This window comes from Chionomys nivalis, chromosome 3 (genome assembly GCF_950005125.1).
Source record: "Chionomys nivalis chromosome 3, mChiNiv1.1, whole genome shotgun sequence".
In the NCBI taxonomy this organism is placed as follows: domain Eukaryota; kingdom Metazoa; phylum Chordata; class Mammalia; order Rodentia; family Cricetidae; genus Chionomys; species Chionomys nivalis.
In genome coordinates, this window is record NC_080088.1 from 53,669,090 (window position 1) to 53,693,926 (window position 24,837).

The 24,837-nt window shown below is 39.6% G+C and overlaps 1 protein-coding gene across 3 annotated transcripts in view; it reads left to right on the forward strand.

The window, feature by feature from the left end:
- Positions 1–24,837, forward strand: part of Cblb (Cbl proto-oncogene B) — a 182,728-nt gene that overhangs the window by 11,844 nt on the left and 146,047 nt on the right. For all 3 annotated transcript variants that reach the window (XM_057764509.1, XM_057764508.1, XM_057764510.1), the window contains exon 3: positions 4,397–4,647. In XM_057764509.1, the coding sequence (XP_057620492.1) occupies positions 4,397–4,647 (251 nt within the window). The remainder of the gene's footprint in view (positions 1–4,396; positions 4,648–24,837) is intronic.

A 24,837-nucleotide genomic window follows, 5' to 3' on the forward strand; every position in this document is an offset into this window, starting at 1 on the left:
AATATTTATTGAATGGAATTGAATTTGACCTGCTTAGAAGTCATAGTCCTGGGGTAGGATTATTCATTTTGGGCAGGAGTGGTCATAAATCACAGAGTTTAGTAGTAATCCTGCTGATGAACTGCACAGTCAAAGGCATACGGTAGCTCAGCTCCATCAGGTCTGCTTTCTCCTGTGCAAACTTTGAAAAGTGTAGCGTGCAGAGTCCTGAAGTACCAACTGATCTCAGCCTTTTCTAGGCCTTCTGTGCCTTATACTTGACAGCTTTCCTGTGCTTCCACCCTTTAGCACAACTGCATGAACCCCTTTCTTTGTTCGGGTATCTCTTACAGCTTTGCACAATAATTTCCCTGGAATATTCCTTCCTGCAAATTTAGCCATGCTTTTCTTGATGCTCTTGGGAATGTGACTTAGCTGCTATTGTCTTCCTCTAGAGCTTTGTTCATATTTCATCACAGTTCTGAAATCTGTAATTCTTTCTTATGCCACCAACCTCTCCCACTAGAAAACATCATGAGGACATGTCTGTGACTTAATCCTTTTCCTTCCTTCTGCCCTAAACTGTGCCTGGCACATATACCTACTTTTTGTGGATTAACAAATGGACCATGAAGTTCATGTAAATTTGCAAATAGAATAACATAAAAGTGGAGATGAGTTTAGAAGGGAATCATTAATTTTATGCCTATTTCTAATTCTGTTGTGATATAGTTAGAAAGATCGGGGCCCGAGGTTCCAGAAGATGCAGGAGCTAGAGATTTATAAGATGCAAGGTCCCAAGGTTCAGAAGAGGCAGAGGCCTGAGATTCAGAAGATGCAAACTCTTGTGTTGGATTGATGTTTTTTTAATTGTCCCTTAATCCTTGTAGTTTTTAGGTTTTCAAATCTGGAAATGAATGGATTGGATGAGTTCTTTTTTAAAATCCCTTCGAGCAAAGATCACATTGCTCCTAAGTTAATTATATAGAACAAGGTCTCATTTGCCAGACTCCTTAAGGCAGGAAGTATGTTCTCCTCATCTGCAATTTCCTGACACATAGCTCAGTACCTGGTATATGGGAGTTATTCATAGAGTTTTTCCTTTAATAAAGCAGTGTGTGTTTTCCACATGAAATTACAATAAAAAAGGCAAGTGAGAAAAATGTCATGTAAAGAATAGTGAATTAGATATCCACAAGATTGAAAAGTATCTTCTAAAGAACAGTTAATTGGAATATCTAAAAATGATAAGTGATATTTTTCATTAAATAGTTAACAAATTAACCAATGGAACAAATGAATTTGAAGCTGCCCTGTCCCCCCTTTACAAGTTAATGATTGATCAGCCTGTGACGTTTTACAAGGACATGTTGCTAAAATTCAGCTATGTCCACTGAAAGAACTGGAAATTCATGTGTGCTCATGGAAGCTTTCAAGAATTGAAAAACTGGAGCTGGAAAGATGTGGCTCAGTGGGTAAAGATGCTTGAAGCCAAGCAGGTGATCTGAACCCACATAGTGGAAGGAGAGAACTGTTCTATCAAATTATTCTCTGACTTCCACACGTGCCATTGCACATTCACACACACTCAGACAATATAATAAAAAGTAAGTCAACAAATAACTAAAAAGCTATGTTCTAGGTGTGTACGTATGTCCCATGGCAGTGAACCTCCCCTCTATTACCTGTGCAAGCACTGTCAGCCATTTCCCTCTGCAGTGACTTGATATTATCTACTAAGGGAGATTCCATCTGACCCTTGCCAAGAAATCTCTTGAGGATTAAGGTAGTATTCTTATATTTGAATTAAACCCCTACCTCTGGATTGTTAATTGTAAACCTATAGAACTAAATTATGAAAATTAAGCAAATTACACAGTCAAACCATTTATACAATGTGTCTGTGTGTGTATATGTATGTTTGTGGTTTTCTCAATAAAGGCTAAGTTCACAATTTAAAAGACAAAAGTTTGTGTGTGTACACCGAATCTTTTTAATCAGTTTAACCTGTTTATTTATTAGTTGTATACTGTGTGCTAAAATCTTCTTTCTTAGAACTCTACACAGTGGGAGAAAATAGGATAATGCAGGGTCATTGTGAGAAATGATTTTGTTAGAGGTTGCTGACTGACAGTTTAAGGCAGAGTTTTGTTCTTACCAAAAATGACATGGAACCGGGTGTGGTGGCGCACACACCTTTAATCCCAGCGCTCAGGAGGCAGAGACAGGTGGATCTCTGTGAGTTCAAGGCTGGCCTGCCTTCGAAAGCAAGGCCAAAACAGCCAAGGAAAGAGAAATTTTATTTAAAAAATAAAAACAAAACCAAAAAACCCATACTCCATATATGTATGATGGTATATTTATAGAAGGAAATGTTGCATTCTGAGGGTGGCTTATTTCATTGATTGTTGACAAATTTCTGCTTGTGTTCATGCTTCCTGACATCTGACAGTTCAATCCTTTTCTGTTGTCCCAGCACTTTTGTGCGTGTCCAGAAGCAGTTGTAAGCTCTGTGAAACGTGAAGACGTTATCATCTGCAGGGTCCTTATCACATTACTATATAAACTTGATTGGGAAGGAGAATTTTCCTTTGAGTTATAAAGAAAAAAGCAACTTAAAAATTCAAAAAGCTCCCAGACCGCACACGTTGATGAGCGTATTTGCACTCCTGTTTCACACCCCTCTTCTTGCTCTCAGGCTCTGCTGTTACCCACACGTGCTCCCTGATCTGGCTTCCATGAGGCCCTATGGAGAGCATATTGAAGTGGACCTCCCTGCTCCCGCGGCAGGATGGTCAGTTTTAGGATAGTTGTGTGTTCCTGAAGCTGTACAATTTGTAAGAAAAATATTCTCATTAAAACTTGTGTCTCTTTAAGGTTTATGGCACAGTATTTTGATATATCTATGAGGAGAGTGAGTTCCTGAGGTCCTATGAGTAAACATGCCCGCTTTGTTTTGCGCTGAGGTGTCTGCAGACCTTTATGCTAGCTGTGTCTGTCTGCAAGCTGATAATGCTAATTTGGTCCCTGTATTTTCTGTTAGATCTCTAGATCCATTCATCTTCCTTCATTTCACTTTGTGCCCTTTGACCTACTTTCTCCACTTTCTCTGCTCCCTACCCTTCATGGCTATTATTCAACTTGTTTCTACTTATTTCTCGTCTTCATTTTTAGATTCTGTATATAAATGAGATCACACAGTATTTTTCTTTGTCTGGCTTATTTCAGACTGCCAACCATAATTTTATTATTTATGGGAGTGACTGTATGCTTTGCATATAAAGCCTCTAAACCCATACTAGATGTCTCTCCTACTCAGCTTCTTATTAGCCAGGTTCCAGAAATGTCCTTTGGCCAGTCTGGTGCCACCCAAATGTGAGGTTCAGTATAATGGGAAGGAAGAGGACAAGATTGTTGATTTATTGTGTTTAAAATACCTTGCCCTGAAATCTTTTATAAAAGCAAAAGGCCACATATCTGAGGGACTCAGGGCCTTGTGCTAGCTACACTGACATAACAGATCCTTCTGCAGGTGGATGTCTAGCGTGTCGTGAGTACTGCTTTCGTGCCTTAGTAAAGCATTATGCAATCCCCAAAGATCTTTTTAAAATAAACAAATTGGTGGGTTTTCAATACCGTAGTCATAGGGGTAGAAGGAACTGGACTTTTTAATGGCAAAATCATAATAACATGTAAAAGCGGATGCAGTGTAGATTTGAATTACCACTTCTTTTTTTTTCTGGTAGAAAGTATTTTCAGTTCTGCAGGCAGCACTCACTCTTTAATGCTCCATTGACTGGGAGGCACCTGGTGGAATGACTGAATGGTATACGTCACATGTTTACAGGCCTGGTAGACACTGTGTGTGTTTGGGGGGTGGTGGAGATTGTTTAGACCTGACATCTGGTTAACTGTTTAATAACTCAGTTGTTAAAGTTACATATTTGTTAAAAATTCTCTTCAGGGTTCAGAAACAATGGTTCAGAATATTAATTAAAATCTGTGAAATAGTTTTAGCCATGTATTCAATAGATTTAATAAATAACATCTTTAAATTAGCTAGTCAGTGGTCACTTGTTTTCATTAAAACAAAGAATATTGACAGTATATGGTGATTTAGTGAGCAGGATGCTGGAGTCTATTAAACTCTAGCACTATGATGTTATAGAAAAGATAATCAAGAGAGTCAGAGTTGAAAATGAGGCTGTAGTAGAGGAAAGACTGTGTGGAATATGAGAATAGGACTTGGTAGTTAAAGGAGAAAAGTATTTGGTGCTTTGCAAACTGAATCAGTAAGTCAGAGCACAGGTTACATTGTGGGAAAGAAAGGGGACATGGTTCTACTTATTTATCATTTTTCTATGAGAGAAAATATTATAGTTCCCATAAAAACTTTTATTTTTTTCTTTGTTTTTAGGTAAGATTGTGCCAAAATCCCAAACTTCAGTTGAAAAATAGCCCACCATATATACTTGACATTTTACCTGATACGTATCAGCATTTGCGACTCATACTGAGTAAATATGATGACAACCAGAAGCTTGCTCAGCTGAGTGAGAACGAGTATTTTAAAATCTACATCGATAGTCTCATGAAGAAGTCAAAGCGAGCCATCCGGCTCTTCAAAGAAGGCAAGGAGAGGATGTATGAAGAACAGTCGCAGGACAGGTGAGCACCATTAAGATGTCTACTGTTAATTAGTTCATGTTCTTTATGTTGCTTTTTATCTTTTTATGTTGCCATGACTATGCTTTGTGGAATATGTCATTTCCGTATTAAAGTTTGGCTTATGTTTAGGTGGAAAGCTGAACCTGAACCTATGTTCTTGCTTTTCTGTTGTATACAGAGTACTTTGAGTTTCACAGCAAGACTGCTCACATTAGTTCATCCTCCCTTTTCCCAGGCGAGCAGTCTTCTCCAGTTTATATCTTTTGTATATGAATTTTCCTTAAGACATATGAACAAGCACCTCTTCTCCCTAGGTAGGCCATTGACAGTACAAGGAAACAATTCCACCTCAGTTCAGCTTGGTAAACCATCCCTGGGGTTATGTGTAAGAGTTGGGTGATAGCAATCATGACATCTTCACTGCAAAGTTCCACCCTAGCTCTGAAACTGTATTGCTAGCATCTTATCTTCAGTTAGCCTTCCTTTTCCTGTACGCTTCCCGTGCCAAGAGGCAGGAGGGGGTGGCAGGTGGACTATTAGGTGAGCGGCTAAAGTCTGGTGAGCCCTCTACTTCATTGTCTGAGAAAATGTCAAAAAGCTCCATTTCTGTGGATGTAGCTATCACTGTATACTTTTGACTATTTTGTTGCCATTCCTGTGGCATCACGGTTTTCTGCAAATCATCATAATCCACTCTGTGATGGACATGGCCATGCTTAGCCTTGAGAATCAAGGTCTTCTGTAGATCACCATGGCATTGTTCACTCTGTGATGAATATGGCCATGCTCAGTCTTGAGAATCAAGGTCTTCTGTAGATCATCACAATCCACTCTGTGATGAATATGGCCATGCTCAGCCTTGAGAATCAAGGTCTTCTGTAGATCACCATGGCAGTGTTTACTCTGATGGATATGGCCATGCTCAGCCTTGAGAATGGAACTTCACACAGTACCATTTTTGTATTGTGTTGTACACAGTACTGTCAGCACAGCAGTATTGATCTCTTTCTATTGGGGTTTATTGTTTGTTTTTATTGTTCTATGGTTTATGAATATATACTTGTTCTGTATCTACCCATACTCCAGAAAAACTCCCTATGTTGGGCTGGAGGAATGGTTCAGTTAAAGACTAAAGATTACAACCAGAATGACAACAATGCTCTATGGTCAAGCTAGTTAGTGTGCAATACATAACTTTTTTTTTTTTTTTTTTTTTTTTGTTTTTTTGTTTTTTTGTTTTTTCGAGACAGGGTTTCTCTGTGGCTTTGGAGCCTGTCCTGGAACTAGCTCTGTAGACCAGGCTGGTCTCGAACTCACAGAGATCCGCCTGCCTCTGCCTCCCGAGTGCTGGGATTAAAGGCGTGGCAATACATAACTTTTCAGACTGGCCTCCTGCTGGTCTTTCTAGCTCCATAGCTCACTTTTTTATTTCATGGAATATGCCATTGTATGCTTATGTCACAGTTTGTTTTTACATCCACTCTCATGTTGAAGGGTAACTTCATTGCCTAAACTTTGGCAACTCTGTTGGAGCTGCTCAGGACATTCAGTTCATCTGCGGAAATATGAGCATGGTTGTAAGATTATATGACTTGCTGGTGTTTAATTCCGTCAGTTCTAGACTTCCATAGTGACTGTATTGTTTTTCATTCCAACAAATAATGAGTGAGATTTCTTGATGCGTATGTACATCAGTTGGAGATACCGTCCTTCAGTTCCACTTGGAATCTGTTGCTGCTGTAGCTTTGAGTAGCTGTTGTTCCAGTCTCCGTACTTTGACCGTTCAGTGAGAAGCTGGCTGGGGAAAGGCCCGATATAAAATTAGATCAGTCCTCACTTTATAGTTCATATGTGTTCTGTCTGTGCTCTCTGTTTCTGTCCCTGCACTCTACATCTGCGTCTCTTTCTCCCTCAAAGACAAGATCCCATGTAGCCCAGGATGCCATCAAACTTTCTGTTTCTAATTTTAGTTTTAAATTTTTATTTTGTGTACATTGGTATTTTGCCTGCCTGTCTGTGTGAAGGTGTGGGGTGCCCTGGAACTGGAGTTACAAACAGTTATGAGCTGCCATATGAGTGCTGGGAATTGAACATGGAGCCTCTGGAAGAGCAAGCAGTGTTCTTAACTGCAGAGCTGACTCTTCAGTTCTGGTCTCAAACTTTCTATGCAGTTATACCTTGCCTTGAACTCTTGATTCCCCAGTCCCTGTGAGCTCTACTGGATGAGTTCAGACACATAAATTGTAGTGTAGAAGAAACAAGGTTTATTACAGAGAAAAGTAGGACACTTTCAAGAGATGAGTGGTGGCAATAGCCAAAGTGATCATTATGCTAGCTTGCGTTCTTACGTAGACTTTATATTAGTTCTCCAAGTTCTACAACTGCTGGCTTTTCTGAGGAGATTTTGACAGGTGATTGACAGGCCCACTGAAGGGCTGGGGGAGGGCAATACCAGGTCCCTTCTTTACCAGAAATTTTCCTAACTAGATAATAGTCATAAGGTTTTGATGACTGTTTAGAATGTCTTATCTCCTCCTGTGTCCAGAGGTGGTATTCAGATCACATTCTTCTGACCATTTAAATCCTCCAGTGGTAGTTCCTGGTTTTCACGCTACTGATTAGGAGTTAGGAGTCTCTCCTCAGTGACCTTCAGTCCTGCCATTGGCTAAGTATTTACTTAAAGCAGAAGGCTGGACACCTGTAGCCAGGATTCTTTCTGTTCAGGTGCACTGATGTTTGTCATCTGGAGCCTTAGGTTTCCAATTTCAAGATCTCACTGAGCTAGATAAGGGAATTGATAGTCTGTCCCTTTTCTGAGCTACCTTAAATTTACTTAGAATATTCACTGATAGTAAAACTATTTCCAAGGTGGAAAAATAGTATCAATTAAGATACATAATGTCTTAGCATTGGCTGAGTTCACTTACCTCTCGGAATTTGAGTTCCTTAAATTAGGAAAACCACTAAGAAACATGGAATGTTTCTTTTTTATCGGAAAACATAGCTTCATTTGGTTTGAGATGGTTTAGGGTTGTATAATGGAAAATTTAGTTCTCTTGGTACAGAGGCTCTGGAATTGTTTGTGTGAGCTGGCCAAACAAATACACAGAGCATGTCAAACCATCAAATTCAAGCATAGCAAAACCCTCTGCCAAAGGTAAAAGGACATAAATGTTTATTTCAAATGTTTTCTAACTTATTCACAACCCTAGTTTACCCGTAGAGTGAGTATAACCAATGATGTAACTCTGGGCTCTTCATTGAGTATTCTTGGAGCACAGTTTGTAAATCTTGAGGACACTGAATTTCCTGGCTGCCTTTTAGTTTTAAAGCTAAAACTCTGCAGCTCCATCAGTGAGAATTTGAATTGCTACAAGGTTCCAGAAATATGATCACGAGAACCCATAGGGATTGTTGTTCTTACAAACTTGAAAGGATTGCCCAAGATCGTGAAATCCAAACGTTGATGTAAAAACCTTAATTTCTTAATTTTACATAGTATTTGCATCACAGATCTAAAAAAAAAAAAAACCAAAAAACAAAAAAAATCAACAAACAAAAAAGCAAAAATAAAGTTTAAATTACTTTATATAAATGTCCCTGTAATTGATAGTCATATTTGACTTCAAAGTTATTGGCACTCCAGTTAAGCCACTTTTTAATATCAGGATGCCAACAAAGTGTGTAACTCTCAGGTCGAGTACTTTGGTTAGAAGTAGTTTTTCAGCTGGATGTAAGATTGATGTGGTAAGCTTGTCTCCCACTTTTATGTCCTCTAAAGAAACTTGAAATATTTTTGACTTCAGCAGACATTTTATAATTATCACTACATCGACTATTTTGTATTTGTGCCTTTGATTGTCAAAACAAAATGAAACCCACAGGACACATGTAATATTTTTTTTGATTATGTGTAGTTTTCTTGACAGTGATAAGTCATATAAGACTCTCTGGTCACAACTGTGTAAATTGCATTTGTACCTCTGGTTCAAGTATTCAAATAAGTTTAATTATTCTGACTTAAAAGTCAACTATAAGAAGAAATACAGTAATTTGCATGCTGAAGTAGCATGTTCCCTTGTGGATTTTACTGTCGTCTGTGACCTTTTTTTTTTCTTAATGGTCTATAGCCAACTTTTTCTTTAAAGTACAAATTTCTGTGCTAGATAATTGTCAAATGATAATTTATAATGTACAGTTGGCATGGGGACCGAGTACATAGACTTCTGGTTTGTGTTAATCTGGCAGTCATATAATTGTTCACATTCACTGCTGAGCATCTTTGGAGTCTAAACATAAACTTCTTGGAGGTGTATCGCTGCACATGAAGCTCTGTGGCGTTTGCTTTGTAGAACATTGCAGAAATCCCGAGAATTTTCTCGTGGAAGTTTGACTGTGTTGTTCAGTAGAATGAGCACTGATCATGTCAGACATACTGGTTACTGGGAGTCATATGAAGCCTCTGAACTGTCTTTTCCTTGGTTCTGCAGTGGCTCACTGACCACAATAATATTATTGAGTTGCCAGTGAGGAACAGCAGTAGAACTAGTCATTTGGAGTTCAGCAACTCAAACCAGCACTGCTTCACGTGACTCTCTATTGGATAAAGTTGTGTTGGATGAGTGTGTGTGTCAAAATGTTTAATGTCCATGTATCTGCTGTGTCAATAATGTACTTCTTTCTGGCTATATTTTTAAATTAAATGTAAATAAAAAGCAGAAAACATTGGGTATCTGTTCTGAAACTGGAGTTGCCCTAGCTGGCTGCTAACGGACAGGGGGCCTGAATTGTTAAAGCAATTTCATGCTAATATGCTATACGTCCAGTGTAAAATATGTTGAACAAATAAATGTAAAATAAGCAAACAGCTTTTATTATATTTCTTATGTATTCTTGTGAGGTAAATGCATTTGATACTAAAATAGATATTTAAGGCATAGTGAAAACCTGTTGCCTTAAGAATTGGCAGAGAAATGGTTTCTGACAGTTGAGAGCTGGAGGGTGGTGGGGGTCATGGGAGTCCTTTGTGTCCCTTTTCCCAGGTCCTATTTACTTATGCATTAGAGAAACAATTGAACTTCACCCTGGGTCAAGTTGGGTGTTGAACTCATTCTGAGCGGTGTTTCTGGGAAGAGTTAGGCCGTGATGTGTGGTGACACACAGTTTGCATGGGAGTGTGCATGGCAGGCGGCAGAACCATGTAGAGAGGTCTGCTTGGAGGGTGGGAAGAGGAGACACTGTCTCAGGTTGGTGTTTCGAGTCAAAGCAGAACTGATGGTCATTCCTGCTGACCAAGGTTCTGACCTTTTCTTCTGTGATTTTACTGCCATTTTCTCCAGTGGTCAGTTTTCATAGGGAATTTTCTCTTTCACCAGTAAAGGAAACATTAATCAGCTTCTGTCCAAAGCCTGGCATCAGACTGCCACTTAGGATGGCCTATGAGTATGCTTCTAGGAACTGCTTCAGTAAGCCCGGGTCATATAACCTCCTTTCTCCCATGTGCTTGGCTACTGAAACAAAACCCAGAGTTTACCGGGGTGAGGAAAAATAGCACTGCATTTAAAAGTCTGTCTGTGAAGACAATAAAAGCTTTAACATGCACACAGAGGCAACGCAGATGATGTTGTCTTGTTATTATCACTTCAAAGCCCCTCATTCATTCTTCATACACCAGTGTTGTAGAAGACAAATCCACTTTTGGAGAAAATGGAGCCAGTGCTTGTATAGGAGGGAGCAGTGTTAACATGTCTCACATAATAATGTGCGTGCTTCTTAAGGTTTAATGCATTTCAGCACAGAGAATTTAATCCTGTCAGAGGCTAGCCTTTATTTGAAACAGGCAGATTTCTGTTGACCAATGACTAAGCTAAGCAAAGAAAAAAGGATTCTGTCATGTTAATGACATTTCCGCTCATGGGCTTGTTACCACTGACTGCGCCTGCTCTATACCTCGACTATGATAGCTGAGATAGCTATCCAGAAAATTTTGGAGCTGCTCTTTTGAAGAGACATAATTAAGTTAAAGTTGAATTGGAAAAGAGAATAAAAACAGGAAAAACAAAGCAGCTTCTCATTCTTCCCCCCCTCCATAGTAATACCACTAATAAAGAGGATCCACCAAAACACAAAGAAACCTGCCTGCTACTCATTCTTCTGGGTGTCACATTGTTTTGAACAAAGAGTAATGCAATGCGTGTTCCGTTTAAATGTTGGTCAGACGTGGGGACCCATAGCCATAGTTCTAGTACTGAACTGGCCTACGCGGGAGAATAGATTGTACTGGTATCAAATGCCTTCTCTTCTGTTAAATATTTATTATTTATCTGCACGAAAGGGAACTGTTATATTTATTTAAATAAACTTTATTTTCTACTTTCTGACAATGAAAATTATAGCCTTTCTGAGTTCATGAGGAGAAGAGATATAAACTGCAAACGACAAAGAATGTGATTTCTAAGGGAAACAAAATAAACCACACATTTTTTTGAATACTAATATTTTAATACATTTATTGACTGTTTAAATTTTGTACACTCATCTGCATCCTAGGCATTTTGTCTTTTAAAATGTAAAACTCCATAATTAAACCATTAATATTCTATGCAGAACTATGTCTGCTTGCTAGGAAATGGAATTTTATTTTTTAAGAAACTTAAACATATTTGTAGTGTTGGTTAACTGTAAATGAGTAGAGTAAAAGTTTTATTTGTTCCCAGTAAGAATATTTCATGCATTTGAAAAGTTATGAATTGACTTCTCTAAGCCCCGAAAATGAAGGGAACCATTTCTTTAACACATCATTAACACAGAGGTCACAAGAAAGCGATTTGGACAGATGTTTTTGGAATTAAACAAAGAAAGACTGTTCGGGTGGGCAGGAGAGCCTGCAGACCCTTCCTTACAGATGTTAGGGCTCAGTGTGTTTGACTAACTGCACCCCTGTTACTTTGTGTATTGGAAACAAAGTACAGTTTAAGTTGATAGTTAATTTGTGTTCAAATGAAAAGCAAAACTGTCCATTTTGAAACAAGTTTTTCATTGGTGTCCCATTTCCAAAATGCAAGGGAACAGAAAATTTTAGATGCACTTTAGAGAGAATTCCACTTAAAACATTTCAGTAAAATACTTGCCTGTAATCCGTGTATCTGTTGCTTATTTGTTTCGTTTGATTTCAGCAACAACCTAATGTCATTCAGCCTTTAGCTCCTGGTTCCTTACAGTTTTTTTTTTTTTTTTGAAAATTATTTTAGTATCATTCAAGTCAGATTATATTTCATAAACATATGTTATCTGGATTTTTAAACTGGGCATTCCCTCTGAAGATTCCAGTTTATTAAATGTTTACAAATTCCCAAGATAACCATTGTGCAATTAAAAAATAAACAAAAACACAAGACTCCAGTGAACTTGGCTTTATGACTGAATACCTTTTTGTTTTTCAGTCTTAAGGCAGCTTATTAAAATTGATGTTTTGCTACCGGTAAATATCTGGTGACGTTCAGATTTGATAATTAAAATCCAGAAGCACTTGAGAAGGAATGCTTGTTTTTAGTTTCATAATAACAATACTCCCACAAAGAAGGTCGATGAATGATGTCTTTCAAGTAGCAGATTTGTTATTTTGTTAGAGGAAGCTCCTTTGGCCGTTTCTTACAAAGCTAATTTAGAGTCTGTTTATAAAACAGACAAGCCCACAGTGATAACACTACAGCCCTGGAGTGCTTGGTTATCTACCCTAAGAAGTCTCTAGCTTTTCACTGATTTAACAATGAAGTAGACTTTCCAGGAATCCAAAGGGATTAGCATTCAGCACTGATTGGGGAGGGTGTATCTCCAGTAGAGCTCAGGGCTGTCTGCTGTGCTTTTAAAGTCCTTGAGTTTTCTGAGTCAATTTTCAATATTTCCCGTCCCCCAACCTCATTGTTTGGACTTGAGTTCTTGTGGATGCACACATATTTTCTTAGTTTATGGCTGTGCTCATTTTGGCAGGATACACATAGGAGGTCATTACCAAAAAAACTCTTCGTTAAAGACTAAAATAATAAAAGCAGAAGCTCATCCTGCTGGGCAGAGAACAGCGGAGGACCAGATTAAACGGAAAGATGGTCAGATGTCTTATTGAACTGTTCTGTCAAACACCTGATCCCGGTTGTACTACAACACTTACACAAGCAGCCACAAATGTGCAGTGGCTTTCATTTCCTTGAACTGCAATCACAAAGTGCAACTACCTGGATGGCTCAAGGAAGAGAATCTGTTTCTTTCCCAGTTCTGGAGGCTGAAATCCAAAGCAAAACATCTCCGGACCTTGCCCTGGGCACCTCTACAGGGAGGGCACGTGCCATGCCTCTTGCAGTCTTTGGTAGCTCTGGTATTGGGCCTGTGGAAGCACTACTCTAGTCCCAGCCTACACCATCACATGGTGTCTCCTCCATCTCTCCTCTCTCTCTTTCCCTCTCCCCTCCACTACCCGTTAATTTATTCTCTAACCAAACCTTTTTCTGAGGTCACCAGTCAGTGTGTGTTTGAGATCAGCCCTAATAAACCATCTTAAGCCTTCTACATCTGCAAAGACACTGTTTCCAAATAAAGTCATTGTCACAAGGGCAAGCCTAGAATGCCACTTACTCTTTTGAAGATACAGTTCAATTCTTACTGGTGACTGGATTTGGAAGTGTAACTTTGTACTACACAGGGGAAGAAAGTTGAAACTTCTTAGTATGTCATCAAAGTGGGAGAAACTTTGCTTGGTAGGATATGTCAAATATAATTACTGCAAAGGCTTTTAAGGCTAGATTAGTTTTGTAGTTTTGGGGATCAGGCTTATGTTAGAATGAATGCTGAAATGACTGATTCCCATGCATATATTGAAAAATATGAAATTAAGGCTGTTCAATAATGAAGTTTCATATATTGACACAGATATTGTTGTTTTAATGTTTAAATGCCATCTCTCCTTAAAAACCTTTTAGAAATATCACCGTACACAATTAAAAGTTACACTATTAACAGCTGTGATTATTCTTGATTAAGAATCCCTGCTTGGTTTTTCGTCTCGTGATAAATGCTAGAGAGCTAATCAAAATAAGCAACTGTGACTTATGTCATGTCATTAGATCTTTATGCAAAGTTATTTGCATAAAGAAATAGGAAAGATTTTTCGTGTAGATGGCAGACACATCCATTTTCTGTCTTTAGTATTAAGACACGAAGCATTACACTGTGTCTAATTTCAAGTCTAGTTATAGCAAACCGGTTTAGGGGATGCTCAGTGAGATTAAACAACCATTTCTAAAAGTGGCTTGGGTCAGGGCTGCACAAGCTGTTGAATCAGTAAAGTTCCACCTTGTGTTTTGGAACCAGTCAGCTTTGCCTTTGTTCTAGGAAGGAATTGTGTATAAATTAATTGGCATGACTATGGTTTGCTGAAGCCTTACTTACGTAAAAGGGCCAGGCTGAGTTTTGCCTGTGGGTTGTAGTTGGCCAGCTGCTGGTTTAAAGTACTGAGCTAGGTTTTGGACATGAAGCTACTGAAAATATTTTATCAACAGAGGCTGGGTGTATGTGTCATTTCAGTTATGAAAATGTTTGGTCACTAGTGGTACCCAAATGACAGTTGTTTATGTAATTAGAAGTAGTCTAGGCTGTCTGGCTCTGTAATTCCCTTCCTTGAAGGCTGAGTTTTGCTTTCCTTTACCCTCCTGGCTCAAAAATTCTTGATAAAACTGCATTCCCCTCAGGCTATAGAAGAGAGGAAGGAGGAGGACACCACAGGAGCCACACAAATATGATAAGCATGCTCTTTAACCCCCGAGGTACAAGGGTTTTGGTATACTGAACAATTTAAATTTCAGCCTCCACAGTAGGACAGGAATACAAGGATTGAGAAGGCGTGGTGTTATCTGGCAGTGCCTGTCCTAACAGATCAGCAGATATGCACACTTATCTCAGGGGAAGCTTTAGGACTTCATTCTTTAAAAGTGTATTGCCTTCAGCTTCTTTCTTTTGTCTTCACGTCTCAGCAGAAGGCAGGAGACTCTTTGGTCAGGACATTAGGACTACAGTTAGTTTCCAGACTAACTGGGTATCAGTTGTTCTGAGCCCTAGCTACAGGACAGGGTGAAGACCTTGCAACACCTGTGTGCACCCTGAACTGGACAATGGAGGAGCTTCAGTCCTAAAGGACAGAGTCTTTGATAGTGATGACGTTTGTCCTGGAAGGAGACATTATTGTACCTGCAGCAAGCTTTCCCTCTGCTCCATGGGGAGACGCTGTCATCACCTTCTATGCTTTTTGCTGTACATTTGACAGATTCATGCTTAAGGTAGTAAGCGACCTTGTAAGGGGTTCTGAGAGACCCTCTCAGAAAGTATTTTCAGTGGTTTCTCCAGAACCGTAATTGTGTGAAGGTTCAGATTTTGAGGGCTGTGTAAAACAAATATTTTATTAGTATTTAATACGAAAAGTAATATTTATATTGTGGCACTATTTGAGATTATTGGTAAAATCAAAATCTTGGGGTTTGCCACTCTTAATGTCTAATGAACTCTGTAGGGTGACATCTCACATGTACTTTGTAACTCTCATCTCTACCACATGATGTGATGTTCACATGAGGAAGATAAACTTGTTTTCAGTGGCCAGGTCAGCCAATGCCAAGGCCTCGTCTCTCTCAGGCAGGTGCTCTACCACAGAACTGCGTTCACTCTGCCAGTTGCAACTTTTTATTATAAACTTTCTCAGTTTTTATTGGCTCTCTAGGTGGAAAATGAGGAGAAATTAAAGAAACGCATGCACAAAGTGTCGTTCATCGCGTATGTGTTACCCGGTCTTTAGAAGAGAAGACAGTTTTATTTTCTTTTAAACTTTGCATAATATGAACCCCATAGTTCAACCCCAATAATTGGTTCGGTTGGTGAGGAAGACCAATGTTAGGTGTGTAAGTGCCTTAAAAATGATATTTATCATAGTTATCAGCGCCTGTACGGAGAAGATCTGTATCAAGTTGCGTCGTTAGGCCCCTCTTCTGTCTGGGGCTCAGTGTTGCATGAAGGTTTCACAACTGGACAGGAGCTGCGTGAGCGTGTGTTCACAGCTGATGGCTCCTTACCACGTAGTTTGCCTGAATCCGCAGCTGGTGGCCTGAGAAGTGTGAGTGGCGGTGCCTTTTTCAGCCTGTGTTTCGGAAGAACTTATCGGGACTATTTGCACATTTAGGGGCCATGAAAATTGCTCTTTTCTCATCTTCATTAAATTGCTATTAATAATACCCATCAGCTGGTCAGCCAGTGTGTTGTGTTCATTTCAACAAGACTGTTCCTAGCCTTTAGTCACACCCAGAATACCGTTTTTTGAAAACGGTTTCTTCACTTGTTTTTTAAGTATTTGAGTTTGAGTGAAATGTTGCTTGGCGCCTCTTAACCTATTTATTTTCATTTTTAACTTAGTGGAGATGAGCAAAGTTTTATTTCAATGAAAGGGAGTAGTAAGGTTTGCCTGAGGCTCCTTGGGTTTTCTTTACATTCCTCTGGTCACTTCTCCTCTTCTGATTTCAACTGGTGGCTCTTCCTAAATTTGATCACCTGGGATCTGAACATGTATACTTAGAAAAATCGTGTCTGCTGTTTCTACCGTCTCATCCAAAGTATAAAATTTCCAGGGACCTCTGACTTGAAGTGGCTCCGATAAGAATGGAATCCTGAATGTGTTCAGAGCTCGTTGCCGTTTTCGAAGCCTCTCTGTTAGTTGCTGGAGGAACAGAGACATTTCCCAGTCATGTCAATTAACATTTGCCAAGACGCCAGCTTTCCTGCAAGTTCATGGGGAAAGTTTTGGTGTGGAAGATGAATTCAGACCACCCCTCCTTTCCCACTTCATATTATCCATTTAGTTTGCTTTTGTAAGCCTGCCTTTTATTCTGCCCTCTTCCTTCCTTCCTTGTCCTCTCTGAGGTTCCTCTTTCCAGCTACTGGTACAGCATAAACTCCCATCCCACCTCATGCCCACCTCCACTGGTTAGTGTTTTCTGAGTACTCTGAGCAGAACTTCTCTTGCTCCTCTGACCATATAGCCATTATCACCTTATCAAGAACTATTATGTGACAGTCTGTCCTGTATCACAAAATATTGCTGTCATATTAAGTGATGATTGGTGGCATTTTAAATGCTCATAAAAGTTTAATATGATTTTATTGTTGTTTTTGGATCAAAGAGAACATCGATTTATTAAAGGAAAATGAGAATGGAGGAAATTCCAAGGGAGAAAATACCCCTCATCAAATTTTGAATGCAAGATTCACGTCTGTGTATTTCTACATAGTTCAAAGTAGCATTCAAAGCAGACATGAAGAATAGTTGAATTTCCCCCCAATTTCCAGATTTCGTCCAGAGCTTCTATTGCCTTGAAAAAGGGACAGGGTGTGAAATTTCTCATTGGAACCTGGTGAAAAGTCTAATGTTGACTCTTGAGAAGTTGTAGGTCAACAATGTCACCTTCTTGATATCTGGCAGCAAGTGCCAGTTCTTTTATAGGGAAAGCATGTGCAAACGTAGTGTAATAAATCCCATTGCTGCTTGTTGTGGAGTAGTTATATTTTAGGGCAACTTCTTAACTGTGTGTCTGTGTTCAGTAAAGTTGGATTTAGGGGAAAAGTGGGTGACGCTCCAGTAGGTTGGAAGTGCTTTTTGAACGAGGTGTCCTTGTGGCTCCCCATAGCACCTCTAACACACCTTGAAAACTTTAATTGGCATCTTTGCCTCTGCCTCCTCCTGCATGCTGCTTAGTGAGTGTATTCACAACTCAACTATTTACTAATTAGTTGTTTCTCTGAACCCCAATAAGATGCTTTCACTTCCTTTAATTCTTTTTTTTCCAGTTTTTTAAATTAATTAATTAATTAATTAATTTATTTCTTAAAGATTTCTGCCTCTTCACCGCCACCACCTCCCATTTCCCTCCCCCTCCCCCAATCAAGTCTTCCTCCCTCTTCAGCCCAAAGAGTAATCAGGGTTCCCTGCCCTGTGGGAGGTCCAAGGACCACCCACCTCCATCCAGGTCTAGTAAGGTGAGCATCCAAACTACCTAGGCTCCCACAAAGCCAGTACGTGCAATAGGATCAAAAACCCATTGCCATTGTTCTTCAGTTCTCAGTAGTCCTCATTGTCCGCTATGTTCAGCGAGTCCGGTTTTTGTCCCATGCTTTTCCAGTTTTTTAAAATTTATTTTTCCATTCAAAAATTTACACTTCCTCCCCTCCTCCCATTCCCCTCCTGCTCCCCCCACTCCTCCCTCCTCCCTCCCCCTCCCTCCTTAAGAGAGGGCAGGAAACCCTGCCCTGTGGGAAGTCCAAGCCCCCCCCCATCCAGGCCTAGGAAGCTTTGCATCCAAGTAGACTAGGGTCCCAAAAAGCCTGTACACGCGGTAGAAACAAGTCCAAGTGCCTTTATCAATGGTTTCTCAGTCAGTCCCCATTGTCAGCCACATTCAGAGTCGGTTTGAACTCAAGCTCATTCAGTCCAGGTCCAGCTGGATTTGGTGAGCTTCCATTAGATTAGGCACACTGACTCAGTGGGTGGGCCAACCCCTAGCAGTCCTGACTTCCTTGCTCATCTTCTCCTTCCTTCTGTTCTTCAACTGGACCTTGGGGGCTCAGTCCATTGCTCTGATGAGGGACTTTGTCTCCATCTGTCGCCGGACCAAGACTCTATGGTGATATTAGAGATAATCATCAGTGTGTTAGTGGGGCAAGGCCAGTTAAGGCACCCTCTACTCTGCTGCCCAAAGACCTAGCTGGAGACATCCCCATGGGCACCTGGGATCCTCTCTAGAGCCAAGTTTCTTGCCAACCCTAAAATGGCTCCCTTAGTGTAGATATCTTCTTCCCTGCTCCTATATCTGTCCTTCCTCCATCTCCACCCTCCCACTCCCCCAAGCACTCTCCAGTCTTTTTCTTTTCCCTTCTCTCTCCCCCTCTCCCCTTCCCCCACTCCCACCCCCATGCTCCTAACTTTTGCCTATCAATCTTGTTTGCTTCCAAGTTCCAAGAGGATCTATATATGTTTTTCTTTGGGTTCACTTTGTTATTTCACTTCTCTAGGCTTGTGAACTATAGGCTTAATGTCCTTTGTTTATGGCTAGAGTCCACTTATAAGTGGACTTATGAATATGAGTACATACTATATTCATCTTTTTGGGTCTGGGATATCTCACTCAGGATAGTGTTTTCTATTTCCATCCATTTGCATGCAAAATTCAAAATGTCCTTATTTTTAACCGCTGTGTAGTACTCTAATGTGTATATATTCCACACTTTCTTTATCCATTCTTCCATAGAGGGGCATCTAGGTTGTTTCCAGGATCTGACAATTACAAATAATGCTGCTATGAACATAGTTGAACAAATGCTTTTGTAGTATGATTGGGCATCTCTTGGGTATATTCCCAAGAGTGGTATTGTTGGATCCTGAGGTAGATTGATTCCCAATTTCCTGAGAAACTGCCACACTGATTTCCAAAGTGGTTGCACAAGTTTGCATTCCCACCAGCAATGGATGAGTGTTCCTGTTACTCCACAGCCTCTCCAGCATAGGCTATCATTGGTGTTTTTGATTTTAGCCATTCTGATAGGTGTAAGATGGTATCTCAAAGTTGTTTTGATTTGCATTTCCCTAATTGCTAAGGAGGTTGAACATGACCTTAAGTGTCATTTGGCTATTCGAACTTCATCTGCTGAGAATTCTCTTTTCAGTTCAGTACCCCATTTTTAATTGGGTTAATTAGAATTTTCATGTCCAATTTCTTGAGTTCTTTATATATTTTGGAGATCAGACCTTTGTCTGATGCGGGGTTGGTGAAGATCTTCTTTCATTCAGTAGGATGCCTTTTTGTCTTAGTGACAGTGTCCTTTGCTTTACAGAAGCTTCTCAGTTTCAGGAGGTCCCATTTATTCACTGTTGCTCTTGATGTCTGTGCTACTGGGGTTATATGTAGGAGGTGGTCTCCTGTGCTCATGTGTTGCACACACTGAACCTGATAGAAGCGAAAGTGGGAAGTAGACTGCTTCCTTTAATTCTTACGCTAACATTTCATTAAAGGCTTTTTGTTTCTCTTCTGTGCTATATTCATGACTCCAGATATACCAGTTTCCAGCAGCTGGGGTATCCTCCCAAAATGTGTGCTTTCATCTTGACCAGTATGATTTTTTTCCCATCTGTATTATTAACAAAACTACTTGATTCTAATCATGACTTACTGTGGCAGTAGGTGGTTGAGTTTCCCTACCCCAGCTCTCCCAGATAATCTCAGACATCTTGTTCTGGAATCTATCTTGCGTTATTGTTGATAGAATTTAATGATATGTAAAAGGACTTTCAAATGTGAAAGCTTCAGCTAAGGTTCTCGTGTACTCTCTTAGCTCTTGTCTCCCTCTCTTTCCTTTTAAAAGGCATGTTTGGAGGCTTGGGTCCGGGATTCTTAGTCACAAGACTGACCCCGTCCTTTTCTTTTTCACAAGCAGAGCAGCTCCGAGGCACATCTGAGATGTTTTCAGTGTGTCAAAGGCCCTTTAAAGAAATAACTGCTGTTTTCTTACATCAGTGGAGCAGACTGCTAACACTTGAAAGGCAAACAGAGGCCTGTGTGTTCTGTGTGTTATTGTTGCACCCCCTCACATAGCTGTCCGCAGTTGTCAGCAGTTTGTTTTGACTCATAATACCAGCGAGGGGGTGGCTTCATGTGTTTTTGTCAGTTACGCAGTGTAGGATGTCAGTTATCTCAACTTTACCATTATGCTTGGCCGCGCTCCCGCCACATAAAGAAATAGTCAACATTTGTCCCTGTTTCTCAGGCCAGAGTTGGGTTTTGAAACTTGCCCTGAAAAGAAATGCCAGACTGTTTTTATCATCTTGTAACCCTGGAGGTCAGAACCGCTCATGTTTCACTATTGTCTCTGTGACGTGTTTGTGGTATTTCCCCAGACTGGTTGGGGCACCTACATGAACTGCCCTTTTTCATGTTGCAGGCCTTTCTACAGTTCGAGGTCATTTTGTGTGTTCCAATGAGGCTTGGAACACTCCCGAATGAACATTTCATTTCGAAGGCAGTAGTTATGGACACAGATGGCTGTCCTACATTACTTTGTGTATAAGGATATCTCTGGTTGCTGTACTTGACAGAGAGGCAGGAGCCTCTGAGCTTAACTTAGAAGTCACTCTTTTAGAGAAAGTGTCCCAGGCAGTCTTTCCTGTCCTCCTAGTACCTTAGAGAAGTGGTTCTGAACCTGTGGGTCATAGTGGTTAGGAACCACTCACTTAGCCGGGTGGTGTTGCGCACGCCTTTAATCCCAGCACTCGGGAGGCAGAGGCAGGCAGATCTCTGTGAGTTCGAGGCCAGCCTGGTCTACAAGAGCTAGTTCTGGGACAGGCACCAAAGCTACAGAGAGACCTTGTCTCGAAAAACCAAAAAAAAAAAAAAAAAAAAAAAAAAAAGAACCACTCACTTAGAACAATGACAGCCCCTGGCAATGTTAGCCAGGGCCAGCAAGCTTGGGAAGTAGTGGGAGCTTTCTAGGTGAAACTGCGACTGCGGGGCAGATGGTGTTGATCTCTGCCCCCCAAGGTCACCATTGGCACCATTGGGTTTGAGTCAGTGTAGGTGTCTGCTGGCACAATGACTGTCTACTGTGTAATGTCTCTATCTGCCTCCTCTGCTGTGTGTGTGGCTTCATTCTAGCAGCAAGTGTGTATGCATTTACTGTAGACTGTCACTTATGGGGGCCTAAAATAACTAGAAGGCTGAAATAGCAAGAATTTTTATTTGGTGTTTCAGTCTTTGGATTCAAAAGACAGATGGCAAGTTAACAGGGTGAGCGTGAGACTGCGCTGCCTCTCAGATTATGACTTTCAACTAGATGCTATTTCAGGAAGTTCCCAATTCACTGCAGGCAGGTCACTGAAGCATGGGCAGAAGTGGGGAATGCACCGCATTTTCATATATTACCCAGCTACTTCTCTAGTTGATCTGGAACTCATGGGGTATTTGTTTTAAGAGTGTAAGATTTTACTGAGTCTCTGTGTCTTAGAGTAAAACTTTTTCTATAATTCTGTTCTGAATGTTCAGCTGCAGTCTAGAATCTCCTCTGGTGGGCTTCAATGTGGGAAGATTTCTTCTGGTGCCTAGCTCTTTCTTCCTTTCCAACTTATTTTCATGTTCTTTTTCATGGTGAATATTTATATTTTACCCCAGCTTCACTGGACACTTCTCAACAAGACAGAGAAGTTATAAGAAAGATGTGTTGCATTCATGCTGATGCCAAGTGGATTTCTGTTAGATTTTTCAAATTGTTATTATTTCTGAAAAAATATTAAGTATCTCATGCTATGGTAGTAGTACGGTTAAATTTGAAAATCGACTTTCTTTAACTGAAATAATCTCAAAGAGAATAACATCACAATAAAGAAGGACTTGTATACATGTGGACACTTAAACATGAATATGTATTTTGGTTGTAATTTGGATTTGTATTCATTTAGTTCATTTTCTGTAAAAAAAAATATCTAGGATACAATCTGTTATCAACATTCATGCTATTTCCTGTGTAGTTCCAAGCATACATTGCTTAACAAAGGGCATAAATTCTGAGGACTCTGTCTTGATAATTTTGGTATTTTATGAGCATCAGTGTGCAACTATACAAACCCAGGTGTAGAAATCTGTACTTGTAGCAAGATATATTGGAGATATAATAAACAAAAGATGATGCTTTGTTAGTATATCCTAGCATGTTTTCTTCAGTCACCTTTATATATATATATATATATATATATATATATATATATATACACACACACACACACACACACACACGCACACACACAAACACACAGACAAACACACAGCCTTTTTTAGTAAGTAGAGAGGAGTACATTATCAAATAGTAATGAAAACACAGTGACTGTATAAGCAAGAAACAGTCATTTATCAACAATGCAGTATATGTAATTGTTCGCACTAAATTTTTATATTACCGGCAATACAGTAGGTTTGTTTTTTATTTCCTTTTTTTTTAAACAGTGGTATCATAATGGCTGCATGAATAACTCATTGCTATGACATCATTAGGATAATAAAAGTTATTTTTAGCTCATTCGTTATCTTGTCGGAAACACATTATGTATGTGGCCTGGGATTGACCTTGTTCTCGTTATGTAGTGCGTGTTTGCCTATTAGTATTTTACATTACAGATAAAAACTCCATGTAGTATTGTGGTACATATCTTTATAGTATCAGCCACCAAGAAACTGAAATAGGAGAGTTGCAAGACCGGCCTGTCACCCTGTATAGGAAGAAAGAAATAAAGTATACTTCAGAAATCAAGAATTATTCCGGGTAGTGGTGGCACATGCCTTTAATTCCAGCACTCAGGAGGCAGAGGCAGGTGGATCTCTGAGTTCATGGCCAGCCTGGTCTACAGAGTGAGATCCAGGACAGATGGGGCTGTTAACACTGAGAAACTTTGTCTTGAAAAACAAAACAACAACAACAACAACAACAACAAAAGAACCAAGAATTACCTCTTCAAATTAATTCTTCAATGGAGATAAGTGTGGAATTCTAACATTCCTATTTAGGGTTGGTCTTCCATGTCTAATCTGTTTTTAGTCAAAGTTTAACCTTTTTCTTAATTCATGAACTCATTTTTATATATGATGAACTTTCTAAAATTTTATTTTCAACTGCCTGCTGTATTTTAATTTTAAGTAGATAGCTTTATGTATCTATGGTACATTTCATGATGCCCTGACATTTTCTAGATGCCTTGTGGAATTCCAGTATCACGCTATCGAGTGGATTAGCATATCTGCTGCCTCAGATCTATTGCTTTGATACCAGACCAATGTATACTGTGCTGTCTTAAGCATGCAGTGCATTCTAATTGCAGTCACTGTATTGCAGAGCACATCTCTCGAAACTGTATCTGACTGAAAGCCTGTGACCGTTAGCAGGTTCCAAACTGCCACCATCTACCTGCTTCTCATTCTTTGTTGCTTTTTAGGGTACCAAGTTAGTATTCTCTTTGGCAATGAAAAAAATAATAATTAGAGCTTATATATGTGAATATTACTTTTCTCTTTCTCAAGAATTTCTATCTTTATGTACATTTGCGTTTTGCCATGAATGCCAGGTCCCCTGAAACTGGCGTTAAAGACAGGTGTGAGCTGCCAAGTTTGTGCTGGGTATTGAACCTGGGTTCTCTGGAAGAGCAGCCACTGCTTTTAACCACTGAGCCATCTCTCCAGTCCCATATGCATATTATTTAAATTCTAGGTATTTCAGTTATAAGATCCGATTATTTAAATGTATCAGAAGAAACTTTATGTCAAGTGGACAATTTTTGCTTTTAAATATATCCTGCTCCAAGAGTTCAGAAAAAGGTGCCCAAGTTATTATTATTATTGGTAAGTTCCTTCAGAGGGAAACATACTAAATTTTAAAAATTTCTCCAAATAGTGAAATGATTTATATTGTAATGATAATTCCTAGAAATATGAATCTTCTTTTCAAATCAAAATTAAATTCAGTTTTACTTATAGTACTACTGAATCTTGGAAAAAGTCATTATAGCATTTTATTCAGAAAGTGAAAATGATTCCAAGTATAAAAAGAAAATATTCTATGAGAATTATGGTGAAAAGCCAAACACAGACACACACACAGACACATACACATACGTTTGGTATTTTGAGACAGGATTTCTTGGTGTAGCTTTGGAACTTGCTGAACTCAAGGACCAGCCTGCCTCCGCCTCCCTAGGGCTGGGATTAAATGTATGCAGTATATAGGTTTCAACAGCGGCTCCTGGCTATAAAAATATTAATTTTTGTCGTGTCACTTTTGAGTTTTGTTATTGGCTATATTTAGTTTTGGAAATCAGTAAGACTGTATTTTTTAGAGAAAAGTAAGTGGTCTGCTTTTATTGTTCTGTTTAAGGTAAGATCCTGCAGTATTTTTTAGAATATTCTCATCATACCAAGTGAGGTACAGTTATTTGCCACATACAGAGCTGTATACATTTCCAGTCTTTAAATCCATTATAATTATTGCAGTCAAAATCATGTAGCTGGCGGGGTAGAAGCGAGGATGACTCCACCCTGGAGAAATAACCAGGATGAGAAGTATTACCTATCTATG